The following is a 25,548-nucleotide window of genomic DNA, read 5'->3' as shown; positions in this document are numbered from 1 at the left end:
TTTGATTTCACATTCTCTTCACTCTAATCTGTCACCCGGGAGCACAAATAACATTCCTAACATTCTTCCTCACATCTCTTCCTTGCTTTGAAGTTGGCTGCTGCTCTCAACTTTCCCTCAGTTCAAATCTCAATTCCTGCCATAGGTGAAGGCCTCTGGGTAGTTTCTCCCTACTCTTAACCGAATTGCCTTTATCTCTACTACACTGTTCCTGTTCCAGTCAAATCTATTTGCTACACCTCAACTGAACCCCCTCCTATCCCCTCCTCTCTCTGAAATTTCTTTTTTCTTTTCTTTTTTTTTCTTTTTTTTGAGACAGGGTCTTGCTCTGTCTCCTAGGCTGGAGTACAGTGGCACGGTCTCAGCAACCTCTGCCTCCCAGGTTCAAGCAATTCTTCTGCCTCAGCCTCCTGAGCAGCTGGGACTACAAGCATGTGCCACCATGTCTGGCTAACTTTTGTATTTCTCAGTAGAGACTGGGTTTTACCATGTTGGCCAGGGAGGTCTCTAACTCCTGGCCTCAAGTGATCCGCCCACTTTGGCCTCCCAAAGTACTGGGATTACAGGCGTGAGCCACTACGCCTGGCTGTGGAATTTCTTTCTTTTTTTTGAGACAGCATCTTGCCGTGTTGCCCAGGCTGGAGTGCAGTGGCACAATCATGGCTCACTGCAGTCTTGACTCCCCAGGCTCAGATGATCCTACCACCTCAGCCTCCTGAGTAGCCTGGACTACAGGCACGCACCACCAAGCCTGGGTAATTTTTGTACAGATAGGGTCCACGATGTTGCCCAAGCTGGTCTCAGATTCCTGGGTTCAAGCAGTTCTCCTGCCTTGGCCTCCCAAAGTGCTGGGATTACAGGTGTGAGCCACTGTGCCTAGCCTTCCGCAGGTATTTTTAAAGTTTGCATTTTCACATTGATGTTTCCATCTATCTACCTATCTATACCATACATACTGGGGCCACGCGAATGATCACCTTATAATCAAGTTAAAGCCACACAATTTCAATACCTGTGTTTGTGTCTGTAACCAAAGGGCATAATTTCACAGTTGCAGGTGAACAAGAAAAGAACGCATGTGGGGTTAATGATAAATGACAAGTTTACAAGAGAAAACTAAATGACCAAAATTATAAGGATACGAATTTTACAGTGATTCCAATAGAAAAACACAAGGAAGTAGGTTACCTCATGTCACCCAGCTGTAGAGCTGTGTGAACTTTAAAAAATTTATACCAAAGCAGCACCACATTCACACTCTGGTAACTGAGTTCTGTCAAAACAGTATCTCCTATCAATTAAATCAATATAATTATATAGATTTGTAGTTTATGATTAATTTGTAAGTGGACTTAGGTTAATAATGGGGGGTGGTGAGATTTTTTTCACTGAAGGCCTGTTAAAATTCACTGATTCCATTAAACTCTTGAGACGTGTATGTGAGTCACTGGTAGTTATACAAAGCAGCATCCTCTCCCTCTTTATCTCCCTGTAGCTCCAAGACTGAATCCATCTTTCCCTCCTCTGGCTTTCACAGTATTGTATTACTTACTATAGGACAGAGATAACTGTGTAAGAGGGAGACTCTTCCACTATCAGCTCCCCAAGGGCACACAGACAGAGTTCTTTCTGCCTCCCATAGGGTCTTACACAGAACCAGTGGTCACCCCAGTCCTACTGAATGGGACTGAAGTGCCTTGACACAGTGTGGTGCACCTGGGATGTGTTGGTCTCTACTTTTTCAAGTCCATCAGTCAACTTCTAGGGCAGTAATTCTCAAAATGTGGTTTCTAAACTGGTATCACCAATATCACCTGGGAAACTGTTAAAAATGTAAATTTTCAGGCCCCACAGCAGAATCAGAAACTTTGCAGATAGGATCCAGGGTTTGTATTTTACCAAGCCCTCCGGGGGATGCTAACGCACTTGTCAGAGTTTGCTCTAGAAGGGAGGCAGGCTCACTGAGCAGAGTTTGCCTGCCTCTGTCCATGGTTATTCCACCCATGGTGCATTTCTGTTTGCATGTATCAAGTACATGTGTAAGTGTGCAGCCCTAGTGCCTTTACCTGTTCCCATCTTCTTCTACCTACAAGCAGGCAGGACTATCGGTGAGGACAAACCATGCTCAGAGCCTTCTGAGAAGGGCCATTTTGAGGAGGAGCTGGAACGTTGAGGACTCAAGGGCTATCTTTCCCTTGCAATTAACACTTGCTAACTTTTGCTTCTTCCTTGATAGATTTTCTTTTTCTCCATCACTTTAGAGTCTCCTTCTCTTCCCCAGCTTTCCTTTTTCTTTTAATTTGAGACAGGCTCAAATTTCTTTTAATTTGAGACAGGATCTTACTCTGCCACCCAGGTTGGAGGGATGTGTTCATAGCTCATTGCAGTCTTGAACTTTTGGGGTCAAGTGATCCTCCCACCTCAGCCTCCCAAGTGGCTATGACTACAGGCATGCACCACCAAGCCTGGCTAATTTTTCTATATATTTTATATATACATAAAATATAATATTATATATATTATAATATGTATATTATATATATACACACATATTTTTAACTGTAAAGATGAGGTCTCCCTATGATGTGTAGGCTAGTTTCGAACTCCTGGCCGTGAGTGATCACCCTGGCTCAGCTTCTTATAGTGCTGGGACTATAGACTTGAGCCACTAAACCCAGCCAGCCTTCTTTCTTTTAATTTGGTTCCCTCTTTTCACTATCTCTTCTTCCCAGACACTTTTTTTTTTTTTTTTTTGAGACAGGGTCTTGCTCCGTTGCTCAGGCTGGAGTGCAGTGGCATGACCGTGACTCACTGCCTTGACCTCCCAGGCTCAAGCAACCCTCTTGCCTCAGCCTCCCCAGTAGTTTGGACTACAGACACGTGCCATCACATCTGGCTATCTACCAATCTATCTACCTACTTAATTAATTAGAGATGGAGGTCTCACTATGTTGCCCAAGCTGGTCTCGAACTCCTGGGCTCAAGCAATTCTCCCACCCTGACTTCCCAAAGTACTGGGATTACAGGTGTAAGCCACTATGCCCAGTCATATTTCTACAAAAAAAAAAAAAAAAAAAAAAAATGACTAGGCAATGATGCTTCTAGAGAGAAAAATAAAAATTAAAAAATAAATAAATAAACATAAATATTAAGCTACTGTATTGAAAGGATATAAAACAGTACATACTTTGGGTGTTATTCCCCCATTTCCCTAGCTCCCACCCCAAATCCCAGATACGCCCATTTTCCCTAAAAGAGATCATCTTCAGTGGGGCTACTTAAGGGTTACACGGCAAAGCATAAACTCTTACGCAAGATCCAGCATTTGGCTAGCATGAGAATTTCAACATGTTGACCTTAGTGTAGGAGGCCAAGATCTGGATAAAAATCACTTCAAAGTTTGTTCTTCTCTTTCCTTTTATAATATTAAGCTTTCATAACCTAGGCTTGGAAATGTCAAAACTAAAAGAACAAATGAAACATCCCTTGGAGAACTCTCTTACTCTCTGTGGGTTTATCCTAACTGCGAAAGTCTTTGGGCTTCAAAATTCTTCAGTGAGGCGTACTACTGCAGCACTACTGAACGCTTCACACAGTTCATCCACCTACACGTGAGCAGCAGCATTGTTCTCTATTTCAAAATTAATGGCACTAAATTTGGAGGCCTTCGTAAATGGTACAAAGTATTGTTAAGCTAACTTTTGTAAAGTTTCATTAACCATCTCTTCAAAGAAGAATTGTGTAACTGTCCACACCATAGCTACCAATGCATATGGACTCAGGTATCAGGTTTCTAAGCAGAACGCACAGGCAACACAGTAGCATGATAAAATGCAGGATGTGGAGGGCTGGACTCACGAAGGCAGCCAATGCTCTAAGGCATGCAACAGGGGCATGTGCCAGCAGACCCCGGTCCCCCAGCCAGGCATGCTTGAACATACAGAGCACAGGACATAATGAGGTCATGTCTATTTACCAGCCACAAGAAGCCAAAGCAAGCCTAAGGGAGGCCAGGATGACAAATGCTGTTTGGAGAACTAAATTGGCCTACAGAGGGCAATGCTGAGGGGAGGCAAATAGGCAAATATTGCTTTGGGTCAAGCAGCAGATTGAGGTGACCAAAACAGACCTCTGACCCAGATTTCCTTTTGGCGGTATCGTCTATATTGAGGAGGTCCCCAAAGCGCTCATTAGTGATAAACTGATGGTGCGTCGGAATGACGCCTGTGTGGCGTCGAGCTGCAATATCAGCCTCTTCTTGCTCGCGCTTAAGTCGTCTCTGGTCCGCTAAAAGTTTCTGCCATAAAATTGCATAAAATGGGCAGTGAATCATCTGTTCCAGCGTATTAGAAAACTGCCAACAAAAGTAATTAGGGAAGGAGGTGGTGGGTGAATGGGGCAGAGGCTTTAAGGGTCAGCTGTCACAAGGGCCTTAGAGCCACAGCTACTACACTCCCATCGTAACCACCCTCCGAGCACTATAGAAAGGAGGCGGCACTTCACTGGGAAAGCCGGGATAGGGGAAGGATGATTCCACATGATTACACTGTCCAGCAAACTACCTACCCCCAGCGCAGTCCAAAGCCTCCTGCTCCTGGCAGCAAAAGGCCAGGTGAGCCAGGGGCATTCCCATCCAGGGCATCTCCAACCATGCTGGGCTGGCAGCGGGAGGCTGGAAGTGCCATCTCTACCGTGTTTTTAGGCAAGGATATATTCCCACAGCATATTCCCCTGGCAGGACCAGGGCTGGCCAATTCCTGCTGCCCATCTCAGGCCTATTAAACCTGCTACAGGCTTTTGCTAGTGAAGTCTATGGCACCAGGTCGTTTTTGTGATTCCTGTATCTATTACTCTAATATGCTCTTGACAGAGTGGAGCAGCCCATTTTAGAAAAGATGAAGCCCCTTCTAGACAGCCAAGTCTTCCCCTAGGCACAATTTTTAGAAGGCCTTAGGATATACACCACAGGCTAATTATGTGGCTGACAGAGAGCATCAGTTGCTTTCTTACTGAATGATTTCTTCACTGGGTGAAATGAAGCTGAGTTAAAGGGAATGACAAAGAATATAAATATAAAAAAAAAAAAAAAACCCTAAGAATAATGGTACCTGAGATTAGAAGAAATATTCTCTCTTAGAGTAAGGAAAAAGTCATCTATTTCTATTTTTAAAGGCTTCTCTGAAAAATCAAACAATGTTGCTTTTTACCAAATGCCCTCAATGCCTATTAAAATGACCCCACGGAACAGAATTTTAAATGTGTTTTCTGATACTAGACAATCTTAATTTCCTGGGATTAACTTTCCTTATAGGAAAGCATGAATTAGAACTGATTCTCAGCATTGGAAAACAGTAGGCTTCTTCCAGCAGGCAATTAAATGCCTCATGTGACATGCAACCCCAAAGGAGGGTGGGCCGATTCTCCAGAGACTACAAATAACAAAGTGACAACTCATCAAATGGCTGTGGGATTTCCAGTACTCAAGTAAGTTGTAAAGATAAATGAGAAAAGACATGAGAAAGTCCTCTGAGAAGCCCAGTGCTATAGAAAGAGTGCTGGTCCAGGCATCTGGAGCCCTGGTTTCTAGCTCTGCTATTGGTATAGGTTAACTTACTATGCAGCCCTGGGCAAGCTTCTACCTTGCTGTGGTCCTTTCCTGGACTAAACCAGGGGCTTGGCTACATGACCACTGATGTTCCTGCCAAGTCTGATATGTTCTCATTTTCTGAAAATCCATGTTAATGATAAAGCATTTGCAATGGGGAGGGCCTGACTAACATCCCACGAGCTGGGAAGTGTGAGCTGCTTCTGTAGCCATGGGAGTGGAGTGATGCTTGAGACTGCCACAGTTCTTACTCACGGCCCCTTGTGTTCTGGCTGGAGTTAAACATAATCAGTGGAAGTGGACATCAAATGGGGCAAAGCTCCCAATCCAGTACTTTAATCTGACCTTAGTAAGTCCCTCAGCACTGTAGTTTAACCAGATAAGCCAAAAACCATGGATAAAGACACAAAACTTTTAAGGATCTATGAGCCAGTGTTATTCAGGAGACAACTGCTCGCCTTCTTATGTAACTTCTAATATATCCATTGCTAAGCCACTAGATAAACTACACCTCCCATGTGGTAGGCAAGAATTGTCCCATAGAACCTTCTAGGTCAGAGACTAGGGCTTATATTACTAACATGGAATTTCATCTTCCTTCATCATAGCAGCCCCGGCCTACATACATGGGAATCTTGTATCTTGTGGCAGGAAATATTTAACAAAGAGCTATAGAAATGAATCTGCTCTATGGCCTGATGGATACTCATCATTAGTGAGTTATCACAATAATAACTGTACATCAGATGCTTTATCTTGTTTCTTTCCATGGACAGGTGCAAGTTTCTTATTGAATACTGTTCAATTGTGCCCGGAGATGGGGAGAGGTACAGCGGTTTAACCTTCTTTCTTTCTTTTTTTTTTTTGTCGAGACAGAGTCTCGCACTGTCGCCTGGGCTGGTGCCCAGTGGTGCGATCTCAGCTCACTGCAACCTGTGCCTCCCGGATTCAAGCGATTCTCCTGCCTCAGCCTCCTGAGTAGCTAGGATTACAGGCGCCCGCCACCACGCCCGGCTAATTTTTTTGTATTTTTTTAGTGGAGATGGGGTTTCACCGTTTTAGCCAGGATGGTCTCAAACTCCTGCCCAAGTGATCCACCTGCCTTGGCCTCCCAAAGTGCTGGGATTACAGGCATGAGCCATCGCGCCTGGCCATGGTGCTTTTATTTTTGTCTTTTGTTTCGCCATCTGGTGGCAATAATTATCATCATCCCACTGGTCCCCAAGTCAGCCTTATCCTAAATCCTTCAGGAAACCCCACCTAAACTCTGGAACTACTCAACAAGGCATAACAACAGAGAAAAAGGGCTTCAGACTTGAACGTGAATGGGACAGAGTTGTGTACACATGCACTCCCTCCCCGACTCCTACCAGGTCAATGTGATTTTTCCATCTCTTAATTCATTTCAGGAATATGGGCTCGGGAGCTTGTTTAATCTCTAGGACTCTTTTTCTTGGGGATGTGAGGCCCAGAAAGCATGTATCATCACAATGCTTTATCCCAGCAGAAGCTTGTGATTTTGCCCATTTGACTGATACAAAGAATCACCTCTTCCCAAATCCCCGAGAAAAGGGGCTCTTTCCCAGGCCCTGCCAGTCACCCCATGGCAGGACAGGCATTTCAGTAGCTACCAGAAAATATCCACATTTTGAAGCTCTTGGCTGGGGTTTTCCAGCATTTCTTGGTGTATCTGCCTTCTTCTGAATTGAAGGCAACAGAGTTACAGGCAACTTCCTCAAATTGTTTTATAAAATGTATCAAGGCCATTACTGTTTTTCATTTTCCTTTCTCCTATTGCACCCTTCTCAATTTGAACAATGCTTCATGCCAACAGAGGGGTGGGCAGTACTGGAGAAATATGCGGGCAGATTTCCTTAGGGATTATCAAGCGTGGGGTTGAGGGGGGATGAAAGAGCGAACTCTGGTTTCCAGCTTACAGGGCATTAAGTACAGCAGTGGACAATCTCTTTCTGTATCTCCCATGCAGCAGTGCTGGCTGGACTTGGCATTTATAACCTAGTGCCTGTGGGGAAATCAGTCCTACTTTTTGGAAAAGTTGACCAAAAAAAAAAAATAATAATAATAATAAGTTGACAAAAATTGAGGCTTTCACAAGTGATTTTTTTTATATGACATTGAGCCTATGTCATATAAAAAAAATCACTTGTGAAAGCCTCAATTTTTGTCTCCAATTGCTAGACCATGTCACCTCTCTGACAGATGTCTAGAATCTTTATTTTCTTCATAAATTTTTCCAAGCAAAAGCTAAGAGATTTAAAAGATGGGATTTACCTCTTTATCATCATGACGTCTTCGAATAAATTCTTCTGTGGATTCCAAGTAATCAGCTGGTATAAAATGTCTTGGCGATTCTGAATCTTTAAAACAACAAAGTAGAGTTAAAACAGGCAAAGATTTCGCTGGAAACCAGCTTGGGAAAATAGTTCACCTTTCATCTATTATAAATATCAAAATTTTAAAGTCATTCTTGATCAATGATCAATGGTCGAATTCTGAAGGAAAAAAAAAATTCCACCCCCTGCCCCATTTTTTGGATTTATTTGTCAACTACTTTAATGCAAAGAAAACTACTCAGAAGGCAAAAGGTGAGCAAAATGAGAGAACTTTCTTTGTAAAGTTTCCCTAACAAAGAGGCGTGCAGGACCTTATAGGGACAAGGCACACACTCACACACATATAGGGCCATTGAGAGAGGCTGCCTCTCAAAAAACCACGGGATATGTTGGGGATTGGTACAAACAGCAAGGGGTTCAAGAGTTCAAATGAACACATTTCTCAGTTGAGCTAAACGGCCAATTTTTCTTTCGAAACACAGTTTGGTGGTTAGTCTAAATGACATGGGGGCTTTGTTTTTAAAGAAGTGCAGCCACTATGAGCCATGATTAATTGCCAAGCAAAACAAACAGAAAACAAAGGACAGACCAGAAAATGAGCACCAAGGGCACAGAGGAGGAAGGGATAATGCAAGCAAAGTGGAGGGACGGGCAGGTGAGACTAGGCAAACACACAAAATGCCACCTCCGCGGGATGGTGCCAGTTCACTTTGTGGGTTGTTGTTCCTGTCCAGGCTGTGGTCTGAGTATGGCACGGAGTTTCCATTATTAATGGCCCTTGGGTAGTCCTCCAGGGCCGTGGGTCTCTCCTGAGAGGGCTCTGAGATGCGGCTAAGCCTGGCCATGGTTTGTCGGGAAGACAGGCGTGTGGGAACCACGGGCTTCCCCCCAGAAGGGGGCCGGTCCTGATGGGGCTGACTGGGGAGGTCTGGCTTCTGGCCTACCAGGAGGCCTGAGGAGTCACCAGGAGAAGGTTGTCTGGGGTGGTGGTGGAGGGGCTTTTTCAGCCGGAAAGGAAGGGGGCTCATTAGGTAGATGTTCCTGAGGAGGGTGCTCTTGTCCCCTCTGGAATCCAGGCGCCACTCGGGCTGTCTAGAGGTCTGCTGCTGCTCATGCTTCCGGATGGTGGTGAAGCGAGTGTATGAGGCCGGGCAGGTGCCCTTGCACTTGTTGAGGCGATGTTTGGGGAAATCTCCGTGAACGCTGCTGCTACTGCCTTCTCTGCTGTCAGTGGAGATATTTGAACAGCGGTCCAGGTCATCAGAGCAGGTGGAGAGGGGCTCAGAAGGCACAAGGCCCCTGAAGCTCAAGGCATGGTGCGCCATATTGCTACATGTTGGGGAGGCATAGACCCCACTGGAGTTCATCCCATCCATCTCCTTGGGACGGAGCTTGGTTGACTCAAGGAGGGACTCGGCCGAGCGGGCTGAGGTCAGGTTGCCCCGGGACAGCACAGGTGTGGGAGACTTGCTCAGCCTGCCGGACAGGTCCAGGGATGGCATGGAACGGGACCGCTGAATCAGCTGCTCAAAAGCGGTGATGCGGGAAGAGACGGTGTGCTTGGGGATGTGTTCCGAGCCCTCCTGGCTGGGGCCCAGCTCACCCCTGGACAATGCCAGGCTACTCTTTTCAAAGTGGGAGGCAAGATCCCGCACACTCGAGGAGGAGGAGATGGAGCCCAGGAAGAGGCCAGCTCGGTTGATCTGGTGCATGTCCCGATAAAGCATCGTGAACTGCATCCCAGCCTTTCTTGAGAGAGGGCAGGGCCTCCTGCCACTGGTGCTGTACTCCTGGAGGCTCATGGTACTGCTCGACTTGCTGTCATAATCCCGTCGGGAGCGCATGAGCAGGTTCTCAATGCTCCCTCCCACTTGGAGCGGGAGGCCTCTTTTGGAATCATTCAAAGAACCGGAAACACAAAGGTTCTCACAGCTTTGAGCCTTCTCTGAGGGCAAGAGGATACTCTTTTGTTCCTGCAAAAGAGTGCTGGGAGCCGAGAGCCTGGGTTTGAATTTGGAAGGAAGGATTTCCGAAATGCAGGCTTTCGCCGCTGACAGGGGCTTCTTGTGCTTACACACAGGGCCTAACGCATTGCTAGTGTTAAACGTTCGGCTATGGACTGAAGATGAAGAAATCATGTGAGCATTCCCACCTTTACGATCCACTGGTAAGCATGCAGAATAAAATAAATAGACCCATTAGGTTAAAGCTGAAAGCTGCTAAAAAGAAAAAGGAAAGGTAACATGCTCATTTGTCATAAGGGCTTTTAAAAAATCTCCAGTCGATGTCCGGAAGCAAAATAATCTGTGCTGCAAAGCAGGTGCAAGGATGCAACAACAAAAAATGCCTACCCTGCTAGAGTTAGGAATGGCTAAAGCTCAGCTAATTTTTAAGAAAAGGTAATTAGAATGAGAGAGAGAAAGAGAGAGAGAGAAATCTTCAAGGAGAGCAAGGTTGGGGGTGTCAAAGGAACAGAAACTATTAAAACCAGAAAGAAAAATGGCCGGTAAGAAAATAGGGGAGGGAATTTAAGAGGGCTCTGAGGCCTGGATGTGGGTCTGAACAAGGCACGACTAATCCCCATTGCTGGAGGTTCACCACGGCCGACGCTCAGTGAATGGAGGTGGATGGGAGATGGAGGCCTTGCAGGCTTCACCCAGTTAATTACCTTTAGTGGAAGCCGAGCTGGATGGTCGCTTGAGCCCACTCAGGCCCTGAAGAGGGATGTCGCCACCTTCCAAGACACTTTTATAAATTTGTCTCTCATTCTCCAAGCTAGTGAGATCCCCAGGAGCCCCATCTGATTCCCTCTTCACTGCATGGAAGTTGGAAGAATATATACTATGAACAGGTAATTTTGAAAGAAAGAGAGAAAAGGGAAAAAATAAAGGTAAGAATAGGAGTTAGTGCTTTTAACATTTTTCAAACAGCACATTACCTGCTGAGGACAAGAAATACAGCCAGCATCCTAATCAACAACTGTCCTTTCTAAAGAGTGCTCTTTTTAGACACACATTTCTACAGACAGGCCCATGGAGCCCCGAATGCTCAGGAATCTTGCCCAAATAGCAAAGTTCTCTAACTGAAATGGCTGCATTTGCGCTTTAAAAGAAAAATTCTGTGGAACGCCGCCGCCTGGGGAAAAAGGGTTGGAGGAAGGATAGGGAAGAACAGGGGGAAGATCACACACAGGGGAGTGCAGGAGGACCCAATGGCTGCACGCAAGATGGTGCAGTCGAGGACATGAGGGGTGCCTCTGTCATGTAGCCAGGCAGTGCCAGCTACTCCAAGTCCACTACCTGGATTATTTTTCTGGGTTATTCTTCGTAAGCATTTGGAATATTAAAATCATCAATGAAAGGGGGAGGCCCAACTGTCTTGGGTATCCAGGAAAATCAGTGACCAAGTGAAATTGGAACCTGGGATTCTATGGGCTCTTAGTGTCACGGCCACATTGGCACTCACTTCTTTCAAAGTTTGTGTTCAGAAGATTATGACATGACATGCAGTATGAACATAAATGATTGCTCATTTATAGCCTCCATTTATTTTTATCTTGTTAAAATCAAGGTATTTCTGCAAGTTACCACAAATTCCTTTTGGAATGAGGTGAGGCACAGAAAAAAAAAATTAAGGGTACTTACTCACCGAGTCCCTCCCTTCTCCTAATCCCACTTTTCTATGCCTGCCACTAACACACTGTCATTCACACACACACACGCACACAAACAGACACGTACATGCACAGACATGCACATGCATACACACACACACACACACACACACACACACACACACATATATTTCTCAGTTAAGTGAATGACTCCTGTCCCGGAGAACCACATAGGCTTCTGCTGGGCTTCTTTTATTCCTACCGAACTCAGGTTACTGGTATCAAAATAGATTTTTCAGCTCTGAAGACCCATTGCTAGGTGGAATTCCTTCATCCCTCTGTTTCATTGTGAACATCAACTAACATATAGAACAGCTTAAAGAATTACAGAGTGAACACCCATATTCCCGCCACCTAGCTTCTACAGGGGCCACAAACTATGACTGCTCGATCACACATCTGTCCAGCTATATTTCCCTCTACTCATCCAGCAATGATGAATAATGTGATGCTTTTACATTTCGGGAAACTGGCCTTTCTTTCTGTGCATAACTGCAGCCTCTGAGTCCCCATGGTCACTGATAATGACAACAAAAACAACTCTACACGCCTCTTGGTGAGCATCCTACATGGCAGGCACTGTGCCTATTGGTCATTCTCACTTCAATCCTAACAATCCTACTTCTGCCATTTTTCAGATGAGGAAACATGGCACTGAGAGATTCAGTAACGTATCAAAGTAGGCAGGTTAGCAGGATGGCAGGGCTGGAACTTGAACCAGGCCATTGAGTACTACACAGATAATATTCTCTCTCAGCTCCTGTTTTATTTCACTGCTTATTAATTTATTTTTTTGTAGGGACAGGGTCTCGCTATGTTGCCCAGGCTGGTCTTGAACTCCTAGCCTCAAGTGATCCTCCCACCTTGCCCTCCGAAAGTGCTGGGATTACAGGCATGAGCCACTGGGCCCAACCTTCAGCTCCTGTTTTATTGATAGATACAACATTTCCCTACAACTAAGAAGGCAGTGGCTTGCACACTATGGGAACCAGAGGGGAGCTGAGGGATGCGCCAGCTCCCTATACACCATCACCGCTGAGTGTTACTCACCATATATACACCCCTAAGATGAGTGGCACCAGATGCAGAAGTCAGAAACGGAAACGAGGTGGGGACTCTGGTAGAATACCACATCTCCACCTTAGAATAATAAAGTTCCCTGAGCACTACTATTGCTTCTGGCACTGACAATCCCCTCACAGAGCTGCCACTTACTGAGTCTCACCTTGTACCCACCTCGGGCTTAGGGCTTTACCCACCCTATTTCAAGGGACTGCAGAGGATGGGGGTCAGAGCTCCCCCAGGGCCCTCTTCATTCACTCTGGCCTAGATGTGGGGGTCAAATGCTTTTCCTCTTTACTTAGAGGAGTTGGAAGAACCTGAGGGTAGCTTGCAAGGCTGCGGCACCATATGCCAATTTAAATAAATGTGAGTTGATTTAAACTGGCTTATAATTTTGAATTTCCTAATTAAAAATAAATATGTCCCTTTTCTAAATTTCCTATTCATTATCCACCCTCTTCCCTTTGGTTGCATTTTCTGATTTTGCCCTTCAGTTTAATGCTATGTTTCCTCTTTTTGTATAACCCCAACAGCAAAAACATCCATGAATAGATGTCCTTTATCCTTGCTGACCAACAGTTGTGGTGACTGAGGTCTCTTTTGAAGGTACGGTGTCTGAAGCCCCGCCCACCCTGGTTTGGGGCTACCACACCTCCTTCAGCATTGGAGAGCAGTAAACTAAAATGGGCTTGAGGCTGCCTCCATACTTTGAGTTCCTATTCTTCTGCAACCTAACTACGTAAACAAACTACAATCTAAAAGTATGCTCTTATAACAAGTAGCTGAGTCTCAGCCAATCACAGCAGCCAAGCTTCAGCCAATCCCAGGCTACCAACTGATCAGCCCATGTCTATATAAATGCCCAAACAGGCAACTGTGGAGCTGCAACCAATCCAGCTGTAGCTGTACTCACTGTCTTTTGTTGTTTATAAATGCTGCCTGCCCATGTTGCTGGGTGAAGCTCTCTGAACTGCCCCTGGTTCTGAGGGCTGCTGGAACATAAATCCTTCTATACCTTAAATAAATCTGCTAAATTTAATTTGTCTAAAGTTTTTCTTTTAACAGAGTGACTGACAACAGCTTCCATTCTGCTGTGCCTGCTATCCTTTGAATTGCCTCAGCTTTGGCCAGAACTTTTTTTTTGAGACAGAGTCTCACTCTGTCGCCCAGGCTGGAGTGCAGTTGCACCATCTTGGCTCACTACAACCTCTGCCTCCTGGGTTCAAGTGATTCTCCTGCCTCAGCCTCCCGAGTAGCTGGGACTACAGGCGTGCGCCACCACGCCCGGCTAATTTTTGTATTTTTAGTAGAGACGGGGTTTCGCCATGTTGGTCAGGCTGGTCTTGAACTCCTAACCTCAGGTGATCCACCCACCTCAACTTCCCAAAGTGCTGGGATTACAGGAGTGAGCCACCACACCTGGCCTGGCCAGAACTTCTAAGTCATCTTCCTAAGTTCCTAATAACTTTGTTCTGTCATGACTCTTGGCCATAACTGGCTGCCTGACCTCATACCTCTGCTCTACTTCACCAATGGTCAGATCTCACCCTACCCCAACCCCTCAGCCACCTCACTCTCTGGCCTTATTCCACCCATTATCACCATTTTTCCCTGCTTCCTACCAGAACGATAAACCAGCACTCAGGAAATCTCTCAGAATGGATTTGCCACAGCCAATTGTTTTTCTGATACCAAAGCTAACAAAACATGCTTTTTCCAGATGTGCAACATTTTGAAACCGAGGCACTCCTCATTTAAAAACAATACCTAAGAGCTCTACAACAATGCTGTGTCGCCCAGGCTGGAGTGCAGTAGCGTGATCTCGGCTCACTGCAACCTCTGCCTTCCGGGTTCAAGTGATTCTCCTGCCTCAGCCTCCCAAGTAGCTGGGACTACAGGCGCCTGCCACCACACCCGGCTAATTTTTTTTTTTTTTTTTTTGCATTTTTAGTAGAGACGGGGTTTCATTATGTCGGCCAGGCTGGTCTTGAGCTCCTGACCTCATGATCTGCCCACCTTGGCCTCCCAAAGTGCTGGGATTACAGGCGTGAGCCACCGTGCCCGGCCACAACAATGTTTTTAAGTGTATCATATCCATCAGCACTTCTAATGTTGAAGAGAGACCATTTGTTTCGCCGTACAAAAGGGGAAACTGAAGACTAGAGTGTCAAAGTCATTTGCCCAAGGTCACAGAGTACTTGCTCTGTTCAAGGGTACCAGAGAGGATGAGAGAAGCCGCCTTATCCCCTCAGCTGGTTGAGAAAGGCCCAATCAGGAATAGCAGCTGAGTACTTAACCAAACAAGTTAAGTTCAGAAGCTCAGCTCTGAGCAGCCTTGATTAAGCCAGATTTTGGTTCAGGAAGAGCAAGCAAGAAGAGCTAGCACAGAGAATTCAGCCTCTGGCTAAGATGCAGAGCTGGCTGCTGAGTTTCAAGGGGATTCAACAAAAACACACTTGCTGGAAGAATAAAGTGAGAGAACAGAGCAATTATCCTAGGGCCAACTATTTCCAATTGTGCTAATGGGCAGGCTCTGGAGGCAGTGGACAGAGTCCTGGAGACTGGGATTCCCACTTGACTCCAGCAAGGAATGTGGATCAGTGGAGGCAAACCCATTCTTGTTGAAAAACTTGCAGTCTGTTTCTCTTGGCCTCAATTTCTTTCACTTGCAAAACTAATAGGCATGGGGAGATTGTACAAAAATCCACCTGCAAATCTGTTATGTACACAGACGCTTCTTTTGAGCTCTAGACACATACATTCAACTGCCTTCTAGACATCCATCTGAATGTTTCTCAGGTATCCTAAACTCAACATGTCCCAAACCATCATCCATCGCCTAACCCAGAAAGCTCAGGAAATCGGTCCCCTTCTCCCTCTCCTTGCTCCTTAAGCCTAATCAGTTATCAAGTCCTGCTTCTTCCCTGTCCTGGACCCAGCTCACATTAATCCCTTTGCCCTCCACCTCCCGCCTTATCATCGCTCACCTACAACTGTACAACAAACACACATTGCTCCCCGAGTCTGCAGCCCTGACGCCCTCCAGTCATCTCTGTCTAGAAAAGATCTCATCATGTCATTCTACTGCTCATTTATTTGGTCAACAAATATTTACTGAGCATAAACAGGCAACAGAACAGACACAAAGTTCCAGCCTCACAAAGCTTACATTCACCATTCAAAATTATTTACTTATTTCAAGAAGAAGAAAAAAAAAACCTAACTGTTGTTAACGGTGGCTTTGCAGGAGGGAGTCTAGATAATCCTCTAGAAGTTTCATTTTATAGTCTTTTGTACTGCATGAAAAACATTATATTTATGATGATATTGTTATTCACATTTGATTTGCAGCTTCTCTATAAAGTTTAACCTTTCTCCCTCCACAGAACAATAGGTGCTCACTCCTCCCTCCTGGGCTCCATCATTGCATTTACCCCACTGGACTCTGGTTATTTACAAATCTGTCTCCCCTATTACACCTGGAACCCCTTGAGGGCAGGAAGTTTATCTGCTTAATCTTTGCATGTCTGGTGCCTTGCGTGGTTGTTCAATAAATATTAGTAGAATAAATGATTCTATAAAATTAAATGCCTACATGCATACAGATTTCTGACACATTTGTAAAGAGCAGGAGGACCTCTGCTGTTTCATACAGTTCTTCAGGTTATTATCTGTGTTTTGTTCTCAAATCAGATTAAAGGGAAAAAGTGTTTGCTAGTCCACCCTCACCATGTAGAGAAGAACTGCTTGTTCTTGAGTGCCACCTGCTGGTCAAATAGAGTAAAGCTCTTTGGTTAGGCAAAGAAGTTAACGCTGAAATACATTGAAATGAAAATAATGAGTAGTTAAGACTACTGATTTATAGATCTGAAATACTAGGAAAATAAAGTACAAAACTGGACACACACTGTGATGTTAACTATAAAAAATATATATATAGAAGGCAAGGACTTGTAGTTGTATTAGGATACTGGGACTATGGGTGAATTCCTCTCCATTCCCAGTTCTTTTAATATTATCATATGTAATCAGGGTTAATTAATAAAATTCTCAACTGAAGTCTGTCCAAGATATTAAAGTGGACTTAAAACAACGCCATCACTTCTCCGGTTGCCACAAAACGGTGAACCTGGGCCACCTGTGACTACTCCTTCTTCATTCTTTGGGTTAAGGTCAAGTCCTGCCAATGTTTCTGCCTACCCATCATTCCTGTCCAACCAGTGAAAACGGCTACATTCAACTTACAAGCTGCCTGCCTCAGTGCTAACCAAGTTGGATTTCGGTTAATTAAGATTTATAGATCCATCCATTCATTGAGCAAACATTTACTGTAAGCTTTCCTTTGTGTCAGGCGCCCCACTTAGGCTGGTTCCTCACCAATTTCAGATATAAGAAAATCTTACTCATTTGGATAAACTGGGGGAAAACCAAGCCCGATTACTGAAAAATCCCCAAATGGGAGAATAGTAGGAGGAAAAAAACTCATTTATTCCTGCCAAGTATTTCATGAGAGCTGAAAAACAGAGACTTTGAAGACCTATTTTCAGTGATATAAATAAGAATTCTTGGTAAATTAACAGATTGAATGTCTTCATGCACATTCAGAGTGTCTGAAAACAATTTGCTCTTTTAATCAGCTTACATTAGTACCCTCCAATCCTGCTAACTCAATGTCATAAATAGTTTCTTAAATTGTTGGCAGGGGTTAAGGTTGTTTTTTGTTTCTTCTTGAGACAGAGTCTCACTCTATCACTCAGACTGGAGTGCAGTGGTGTGATCTTGGCTCACTGCAACCTCCGCTTCCCGGGCAAGCAGTCCTCCAGCTCGGCCTCCCGAGTAGCTGGGACTACAGGCATGCACCACAAAGCCCAGCTAATTTTTAAAGTATTTTTTGTAAAGAGGAAGTTTTGCCATGTTGCCCAGACTGGTCTTGAACTCTTGGCCTCAAGTGATCCCCCCACCCTGGCCTCCCAAAGTGTTGGGATTACAAGTGGGAGCCACCATGCCAGGTCTAAATTGTTTTTTAATAGCTCAAAAACATCAAACCTTAGTATATCTTCCGCTAACTTATTACCAAATTTTGAATCAGTATGGAGCACATGAGAGTTTACTGTCAACCCCAGTGCCTTGGTCTAGAGCTTCACTGTTCCTAACCTGGATATGGCTCTGCCCTGAACCTGCTGAGGAACTACGGCATTACACTGCTTTGATGTGCCTATTTCCTCATCTATAAAATGGGGATTAAAAATAATGCCTCGGCCGGGCGCGGTGGCTCACGCCTGTAATCCCAGCACTTTGGGAGGCCGAGGCGGGCGGATCACAAGGTCAGGAGATCGAGACCACGGTGAAACCCCGTCTCTACTAAAAATACAAAAAATTAGCCGGGCGCGGTTGTGGGCGCCTGTAGTCCCAGCTACTCGGGAGGCTGAGGCAGGAGAATGGCGTGAACCCGGGAGGCGGAGCTTGCAGTGAGCCGAGATCGCGCCACTGCACTCCAGCCTGGGCTGGGCGACAGAGCGAGACTCCGTCTCAAAAAAAAAAAAAAAAAAAAAAAAAAATGCCTCATCTTGGAATGTTCAGAAGATTAAATGAGGTAAGGTAGATAAAATACCAAGCACAGGACCTGGCACATAGTAAATGCCTGATAAATTGTTAAAATGGTGTTATTCAACGCCTGTGCTCCTTTCTCCTGACTGCCTGTGGTAGCATTTGCCACTTTGCCTTTTCATTTACTAACCTTACTTGTGTGTGTGTGTGTTTTGTCCCAAAACTATTAAGGGACTATATCTACATTCCTATTAGAATGCAGAGCTTAGTGCCTTGGATCCAGTAGAGCTAGGGAATTCCCTCAGCCAGCTGTCCCATGAAGCCCTTTCTGCCTTGTGCAGTTTTGGGGGATGGAGGTGAGGAGGTAAAGGAGGGGAGCAGGCAGCAGGGTTAATACAGGCAGTCGGGACTGCCAAAGTGACAAGCTGAGGATAAAGAGGTGGCCTGGGGGGACCAAGGAGAGTTTGCTTGGAGCTGTGGCCTTGAGGACATCCTTTATCTGCAGGTAGCCTAGGGTCATCTGGTGGGCTTCACCTCTGAAGGCACATCTCTAGGACCTAGAGGACCTGTGACTTATTGTCATTTTTAGAGCTGAAGGCCTGGCTCAATTGGAAGCTCTTTAAAAGGGAGCAAGCTGCAGAGCCAGAGTGGGGGACATGGGTCCCGATGCTACACATGAGCCCTGACACCTGTCATATTGGTGACTTAGTCACCAACCCCACAGTGAATGCAAGAGACTTTACACCAGTCCTTCTTCAAGGCGGGAACTGTCCCCTAAGGCAGTGCTTCTCTAGCTGCTATCTTAATATGTCTTCTTAATTTCTTCTTACGCTCCTGGGTATATTAATCATGAAACATACATATTTATAGAAGAAAAATTAACATGATGGATCTAGCTAGAGCTTTTGATCACTACCCTAAAAAGATGAGAGTTTTTCCATTTTTCCACCCAAATACCCAAATCCCTGCTGACTTTCAAATGAAACTCTTCCTGTAAAGCACGTTCTCCAGCAATGTAGGTAGGATATGTCCCAGAGACCACAGTATCTGTCAAAAAAAACTTATACACTCAGCAACTCTGCTCATTGTGGATTTATCCAACCCTACTAGAATAGGTAATAGGGGTGTCTTCCCCTCACTGTCATATTTCAAAGAACAAGACACAGATGTGATGGTGGCAAAATAAGAAAAGCTCCTACCAGAACAAGCTCCTTTCGTAAATTCATTGGGTGCACCAGGCACTGTGAAGACTGGGGCCTTGCCCTTGAGGAGTTTATAATACACTAGCAATTATAAAAATACAAGAGTATAACTCAGGTATACAGCAACAGAAGTAAGGGCCATAGAGGTACTAACGTGAGCCTGGGTACAGGAAGGCTCCACGAGGGCTTATCTATACAAGCTAAAATGTTTGCTATTTAACACGTGTAGAACAGGAGGTGAGGGTAGCACTGAACGTTTTCAGCTGGGATAACAGCTTCATAGCAAAATGCTGAGAAAGGCTACAGGATTCTCTTCCTACTATAGGATTCAGGATGGTTTGGCAGGGGGAAGAGGCTGGTGGCACCCCACGAAGGAGCGGGGTATGCATGCATCATCCAGACAGAGTCCTAAGAACTGACAGAGGAAAACAGATGCCCGTCTATGTGAGAATCAGGTAAATTAGCCCCTTCTCGGCCCCCTCTTGGCCCCTCCCTCCCCTGGTCTTTTTTTTTTTTTTTTTTTTAGATGGAATCTCACTCTGTCACCCAGGCTGGGGTGCAGTGGCGCAATCTTGGCTCACTGCAACTTCCGCCTCCCAGGTTCAAGTGATTCTCCTGCCTCAGCCTCCTGAGTAGCTGGGACCATGCCTGGCTAATTTTGGTATTTTTAGTAGACAGGGTTTCACCATGTTGGCCAGGCTGGTCTCAAACTCCCGACCTCAGGTGATCCACTTGCCTCAGCCTCCCAAAATGCTGGGATTACAGGAGTGAGCCACTGCACCTGGCCCCCTCCCCCAGTCTTTACACCAGATGTGGCCTGTCTCAGTCACTCACCTCCCCACAAGAACCAGCAAATGAGATTTTTTTTCTTTCTTTTTTGGGACACAGTCTAGCTCTTTCACTCAGACTGGAGTGTAGTGGTACGATCTCAGCTCACTGCAGCCTCAATGATCCTCCTACCTCAGCCTCCTAAATAGCTGGAACTACAGGTGCATACCACCATACCCAGCTTTTTTTTTTTTTTTTTTTTTTTTTTGGTACAGACAGCGTCTATGTTGCCCAGGCTGGTCTTGAACTCCTGGGCTCAAGTGATCCTCCTGCCTTAACCTCCCAAAGTGCTGAGATTACAGGCATGAGCCACCATGCCAGGCAAGAACTTTGATTCTAAACTTAGACAAATAAACTCCCATTCTAAAGGTAAAGATGCCGAAATGGGGAAAGTTCATGAAAGGTAATACAAATCATCACAAAATTAATTTGGAAGAGGAGAGAACAGAAGAAAAATAATTTGAAGACTACTATTAGATCGCTTCTTATCACCAAACTGTACATCATTCAGAGCCATTAGGCTGATACAAACAAAACACACTTTGGGTCCAAAACATAAGCTTCTTTCTTCCCATTTCTGACATTTAACATAGTAAGCAATGTAAACAAAATAAAATAGCAACTTACTATCCAGGAGTCTCTGAAGAAATTTCCGGAGTGGGGCTGATGGCTGAGCTCTGTAAATGTCCAAAAAAGAAAAAAAAGAAGAAAAAATAATAATGTAGATGATTTATTTTGACTCATATGTTTCAAGTCAAGAGGAAAAAGAGAGAGGTCAATTTCTTTTCCTAGTTTAGATCAGGATCTCTGGAAGTCACGGGGGCTGGATGGAAAAGGTCTTCAGTGCTGGTGGAGGGTGGTGCTCTTTCTCTGGGAGGAGACTGTATGGGCAGGTGGGCCTTCCTAATTTTTTGCCTTCCAGTGGATGCAGCCAAGGCCCTCTGGGTGGGTCAGGAGAAGGCCTCCTGGCTCATACTTATCTTCCGTCACAGGTCACTAGGTGACGGCCCACCGTGGGCCAACATGCTTTAGTGACATGGACAGCACATCCTCCACCAGCTTCTCCACAGCCCTCAGACCCCCTCTGAGCCCACTGCAGATCCCTTCATGCACCCCAAATGCCACATCCAGAGAGAGGGTCACCCAACACTTTAGGTCCAGAATGTACAAAAGCGTATTTTAAAATACCACGCTGTATTTAGATAACTTGTGTATGCCTGCAAATTTAGGAGTGCAGAAATGGGGAGATTTGCAATTTCACCAACCCTATTAATGACCATTTCGGCATGAATAAGGGAATGTTTTATAAAATTACCAGGCACCACGCAAAACGAAGAAAACAACCAAGAGCTACATGCAGAGAAAAAGCAACATAATTCTGTAGTTTAGGGTTTCTGTTGTCTTTGAGAGAAAAATGCAAAGGCTTTGACATGCTTGTTTTTAAAAATAAGGTAGTAGTTGAATAAATCAATGCAAAGGTTAATTTTAAAGATACTTCTACCTTAAATAATGCCCTTATCTCTAATAATGACCATTTTAAGAAAAACTAATTATTTGGAGAAGAGACATTTAAGGAAAGGAGAGAAAGAAAAGGAAGAGATTGTGAAAGAGAGAAAAGGAAATGACAGGGAAGAACAGGCAAACTCACCCACTAGCCCCCTGCCTGCTGAAACCTGGTGGGCTTGTGTGCTTTCATTTCTGAGGGCACCTCTGCTCCGCGATGAGGACTGTACCCCATGCCACCCCTATTATTCCTCAGAAAGCACACCCCTCTTACCTCCACATCCATCCTCCAGCCCTCATGGCTGCACTGTCTTGCCTGCCCATCCTCTCCTTCTTGAGTCTCCTACCTCTGAACACCTGTCCTGTCTGGTCTTCCACCTTGAAAAAACTTTGACCCTGTAGAATCCTCTGGGAACACTCCCCTCCCCTCCTTCCTCCCATGGCCACATCTTTTCACTCAGTGCTATACCTCTGCAGGCTCCCGATTCTTTGCCGTATACTCTAACTGCCATGAACTACTCACCCAGCAACCTCCAAAGCCTTTGGAAACATCTTAGTCAGCACATCCACTGACCTTCCTGGGAGTCCATCTTTCTGGACCTCTGGGAAGATCTCACACTTTCTCCTCTTGCTCCACCACTCGCTTTTCCCTCTGCTTCTGGGAACTCTCCTTTCTCTCCCTCTCCCCTTCTACTGTTCCACGTCACCCAACATCCCCATGGGTAGTCCTTGGTTTCACATCCTTTCTCTCAACACAATTCCCTCTTCAGTCTTTCATCTACTCCATCTACTCCCTAGTTGGGTGTCTTCTTCTACTCCCAGAGTTTAACCATCGCCTCTCCTCAGGTGACTCCAATCCCCATCTTAAGCCCATGCCTCCTGCAAGAACCCCAGTCTTAAAGTTCCAATGCCTACCGGATATTCCCTACATGACACCCAACCAACACCTCAAAGGTCATTACCTAAAGCCAACTCCCTCACCTTGCCTCTGCCCTGATCTTCTTCCCGGCTTTCCTCTGTGACGTGCTCACATCCTCATTCTTCCAGCTGCCTGGCCAAAACCCTAACGTTGTCTTCGTCTGAATCCCATCCCTCAATTCTTTGCTCTTCACACCAGTTAAACTGTCCCACTGCAACATCCTCAGTGACCTGGCCTGCATCTGTCCGCCTCACTGCACGCTGGCACACCCAGCATGGGCTCTCACCACAGCCACAGTCACTATTCTCACTCCAGGACTAGTTGTGATCTCTTCTCACCTGGGACTTTCAGTTCCACAGTGGCTAATCTGGTCCCTTCACCCTAATTGGAAACTCAGCCCCTAACCCTCCCCCGCCGCCTGCCCCACCCATCACCTGTCTGCTTCACCCATGTGTGCAGTGCCTCTGGTGGCTCCTTCAAGTGCTGAGGGAGAGTATGAGCCTAACCCCTGGCCCTGCTGGCTTCCTCACGCTCTGCTGTCTCTGGATTCCCAATTCCTAACACCCTCAAGCAACCTGCAGCTCCTTGGCTCCTGACTCTCTTATCCCAGACCCCTTGGCCAAATCCCCGGTCTCTTCACCCCTTCCCTGGTTTGAGTCTCTGATGCTCTCATGACTTCTTTTGCGCCCAAGTCACTGGGGCTGGAGACCTGACTCCCCTTGTCTCCGTTCTGCTTAAGTGTGGTATGGGTCCATCAGCAGTTTCCACTTTTCCTGTCATGGTTTGTGGACCTTCCTGGCCTCCTCAGCTCCATATTCCTTCTGTATCTTTTTTTTTTGAGACGGAGTCTTGCTCTGTCACCCAGGCTGGAGTGCAGAGATGTGATCTCAGCTCACTGCAACCTCTGCCTCCCGAATTCAAGCGATTCTCCTGCCTCAGCCTCCCAAATAGCTGGGAATACAGGGGCCCGCCACCATGCCTGTCTAGTTTTTGTATTTTTAGTAGAGACAGGGTTTCACCATGTTGGCCAGGCTGGTCTCGAACTCCTGACCTCAAGTGATCCACTTGCCTCGGCCTCCCAAATTGCTGGCGTTGCAGGCGAAGCCACCTCCTTTTGTATCTTCTCTAAAGATATCTTTTCCTTTTAAGAGTCTCTTTTGTTTTGTCAGGGAGCCCTCCAGGCAATTCTATGAACATTTGGTTTTTTCCTGTTTGGAAACCTACTTGCCATGGTGTCTTTCTCTCTCTCTCTTACTCTGTCTCATATACCCTTTAATAAACCACATTTTGACATAGCTCCCTTTAAAATATCAATGCAGGCTCAGTTTCAAACACTCTTTTTGTGTGTCCAGGCCATCTGACCTCTGAGTGCATTTTTCATTGACAACTTTCTGACCTTTAAAATAACAAACACTACTACTCTGACAGCGCCATGCACAGAAAGGGTACCCAAAGCACTGCTGCTGAGTTTTTGAAACTGATCTCTGAGGTTGGTATCTCCCAGGGCTGCAAAAAAGACAAGGAAACTGCCAAAAATGGCTCCCTGAAAATTCAGAGAAGGCAGAGAGAGGCGAAGGAAGGGAACTTAAAAGGTCGCCCCTGGAAAGCAGAGGAAGAGAGTAAGGTAGAGTAGTTTAGCAGCCTCTCTGCATATATTTGAAGAATCCCCTTTAAGGAAGATGCCAAGCTCAAAAGAAAACCAAGCAAAAATGAACTGGGTAGGGGTGGGGGAAGGAGTCTAAAACAGGAGTCAGAAAGCCATGCAGCCTAAAATAGCCAGCATCACTGTCCGTCACCTCAACTACATCAACAACCATAGAACAAAGAAGAAAACAAAGCACAGCTTGAAAAGGAACTGATGGCATGAGAAAAACTAGGAAATACCTGTGGCACGTTTGCACTGGGTGCTTTATTAAGCGTCTCCATTTTTTCTAAATCTGCCTCTAACTCTGTCTGGCAGAGGCTGAGATCTTTGTCTAGATTAGTCTGGTTCAAGAAAGAAAAGATGGGAAAGAAGGTTTTAGTTTAGACGAAAGGGAGAAAGAATGGAAGGTTAAGTTAGAAAAAATGAATTTTTTTCTTAGTGTTATACTTTCATATGGCCAAGATAGCATGACTAAAACACGAGAGCTCACTGGAAATTAGTTGAAGACATGAAAACAGAGAATGTAACATTAGGCATATAAAACAGAAATCCTGAAGTCATCAGAGCTTCAAAAAGCCATTCTACTTGCCAAAGAGAACTATAAAAACCTACCTTTAAGGAAATGCCTATTTTCTCTTTTTTCAGAGTGTGGTGATGGTGACAAATACTATTGGTCAGAAGAACACATAATTGCTTTAAAAACCTCTAAACATTAGTATATGTCTTAGAGAATTTGTTAAATAGTTTTATTACCAAACCAAAAAAAAAAAAAAAAAAAGCATCAAGTTTTTAAAAAAGTGATTTAAGAAAAAAAAACAAAAACCAAAAAACAAACCCACAACACACTCACACTAACCAAGGCTAGAGAGCACACACAGTCCAACGGAGGAGGCACAGCGGAATTACCTTTCTATCCTCTCTAGGAAGGATAGAGCAGTCTCCAGGAGTATAATCCCATATCTTTTTGGGAGGCTGACGGGAAGCAGAGGAGGAAATGAAGAAATGAGCATAAAGACATAAAGACAAACATGGAGACTGGCTCAAACAAGGAGGGGCACACTAGGAGAACTGTATCAACACAGAAAGGTGAACTCAAAAGTAAGGGGAGTGGGTGCTGCCTACAGACACAAGGCTGCCTGCTGGAGCAGAAGCCTGAGGACTTGGGAGCTGGGACCATGACCTAGGAAGTCTGTTTCTATGTCTACGTTTC

The 25,548-nt window shown here is 45.3% G+C and overlaps 1 protein-coding gene across 50 annotated transcripts in view; it reads right to left on the bottom strand.

The window, feature by feature from the left end:
* The window catches only part of LOC105478501 (sorbin and SH3 domain containing 1), a 253,390-nt gene that overhangs the window by 36,415 nt on the left and 191,427 nt on the right, over positions 1-25,548 (bottom strand). For 23 of the 50 annotated variants that reach the window (XM_071069396.1, XM_071069405.1, XM_071069420.1 and 20 more), the window contains 7 exons: positions 25,245-25,310; positions 24,578-24,679; positions 20,899-20,948; positions 10,628-10,800; positions 8,645-10,123; positions 7,898-7,983; positions 4,130-4,297 (listed from right to left, as the gene is read on the bottom strand). In XM_071069396.1, coding sequence (XP_070925497.1) covers positions 4,130-4,297; positions 7,898-7,983; positions 8,645-10,123; positions 10,628-10,800; positions 20,899-20,948; positions 24,578-24,679; positions 25,245-25,310 — 2,124 coding nt within the window. The remainder of the gene's footprint in view (positions 1-4,129; positions 4,298-7,897; positions 7,984-8,644; positions 10,124-10,627; positions 10,801-20,898; positions 20,949-24,577; positions 24,680-25,244; positions 25,311-25,548) is intronic. The other 27 variants (XM_071069430.1, XM_071069435.1, XM_071069428.1 and 24 more) reach the window with 5 other exon arrangements.

This window comes from Macaca nemestrina, chromosome 9 (assembly GCF_043159975.1).
Source record: "Macaca nemestrina isolate mMacNem1 chromosome 9, mMacNem.hap1, whole genome shotgun sequence".
Lineage (NCBI taxonomy): Eukaryota > Metazoa > Chordata > Mammalia > Primates > Cercopithecidae > Macaca > Macaca nemestrina.
The sequence above is the reverse complement of the archived record's forward strand: the minus strand, read 5'-3'. Positions and strand labels throughout refer to the sequence as shown.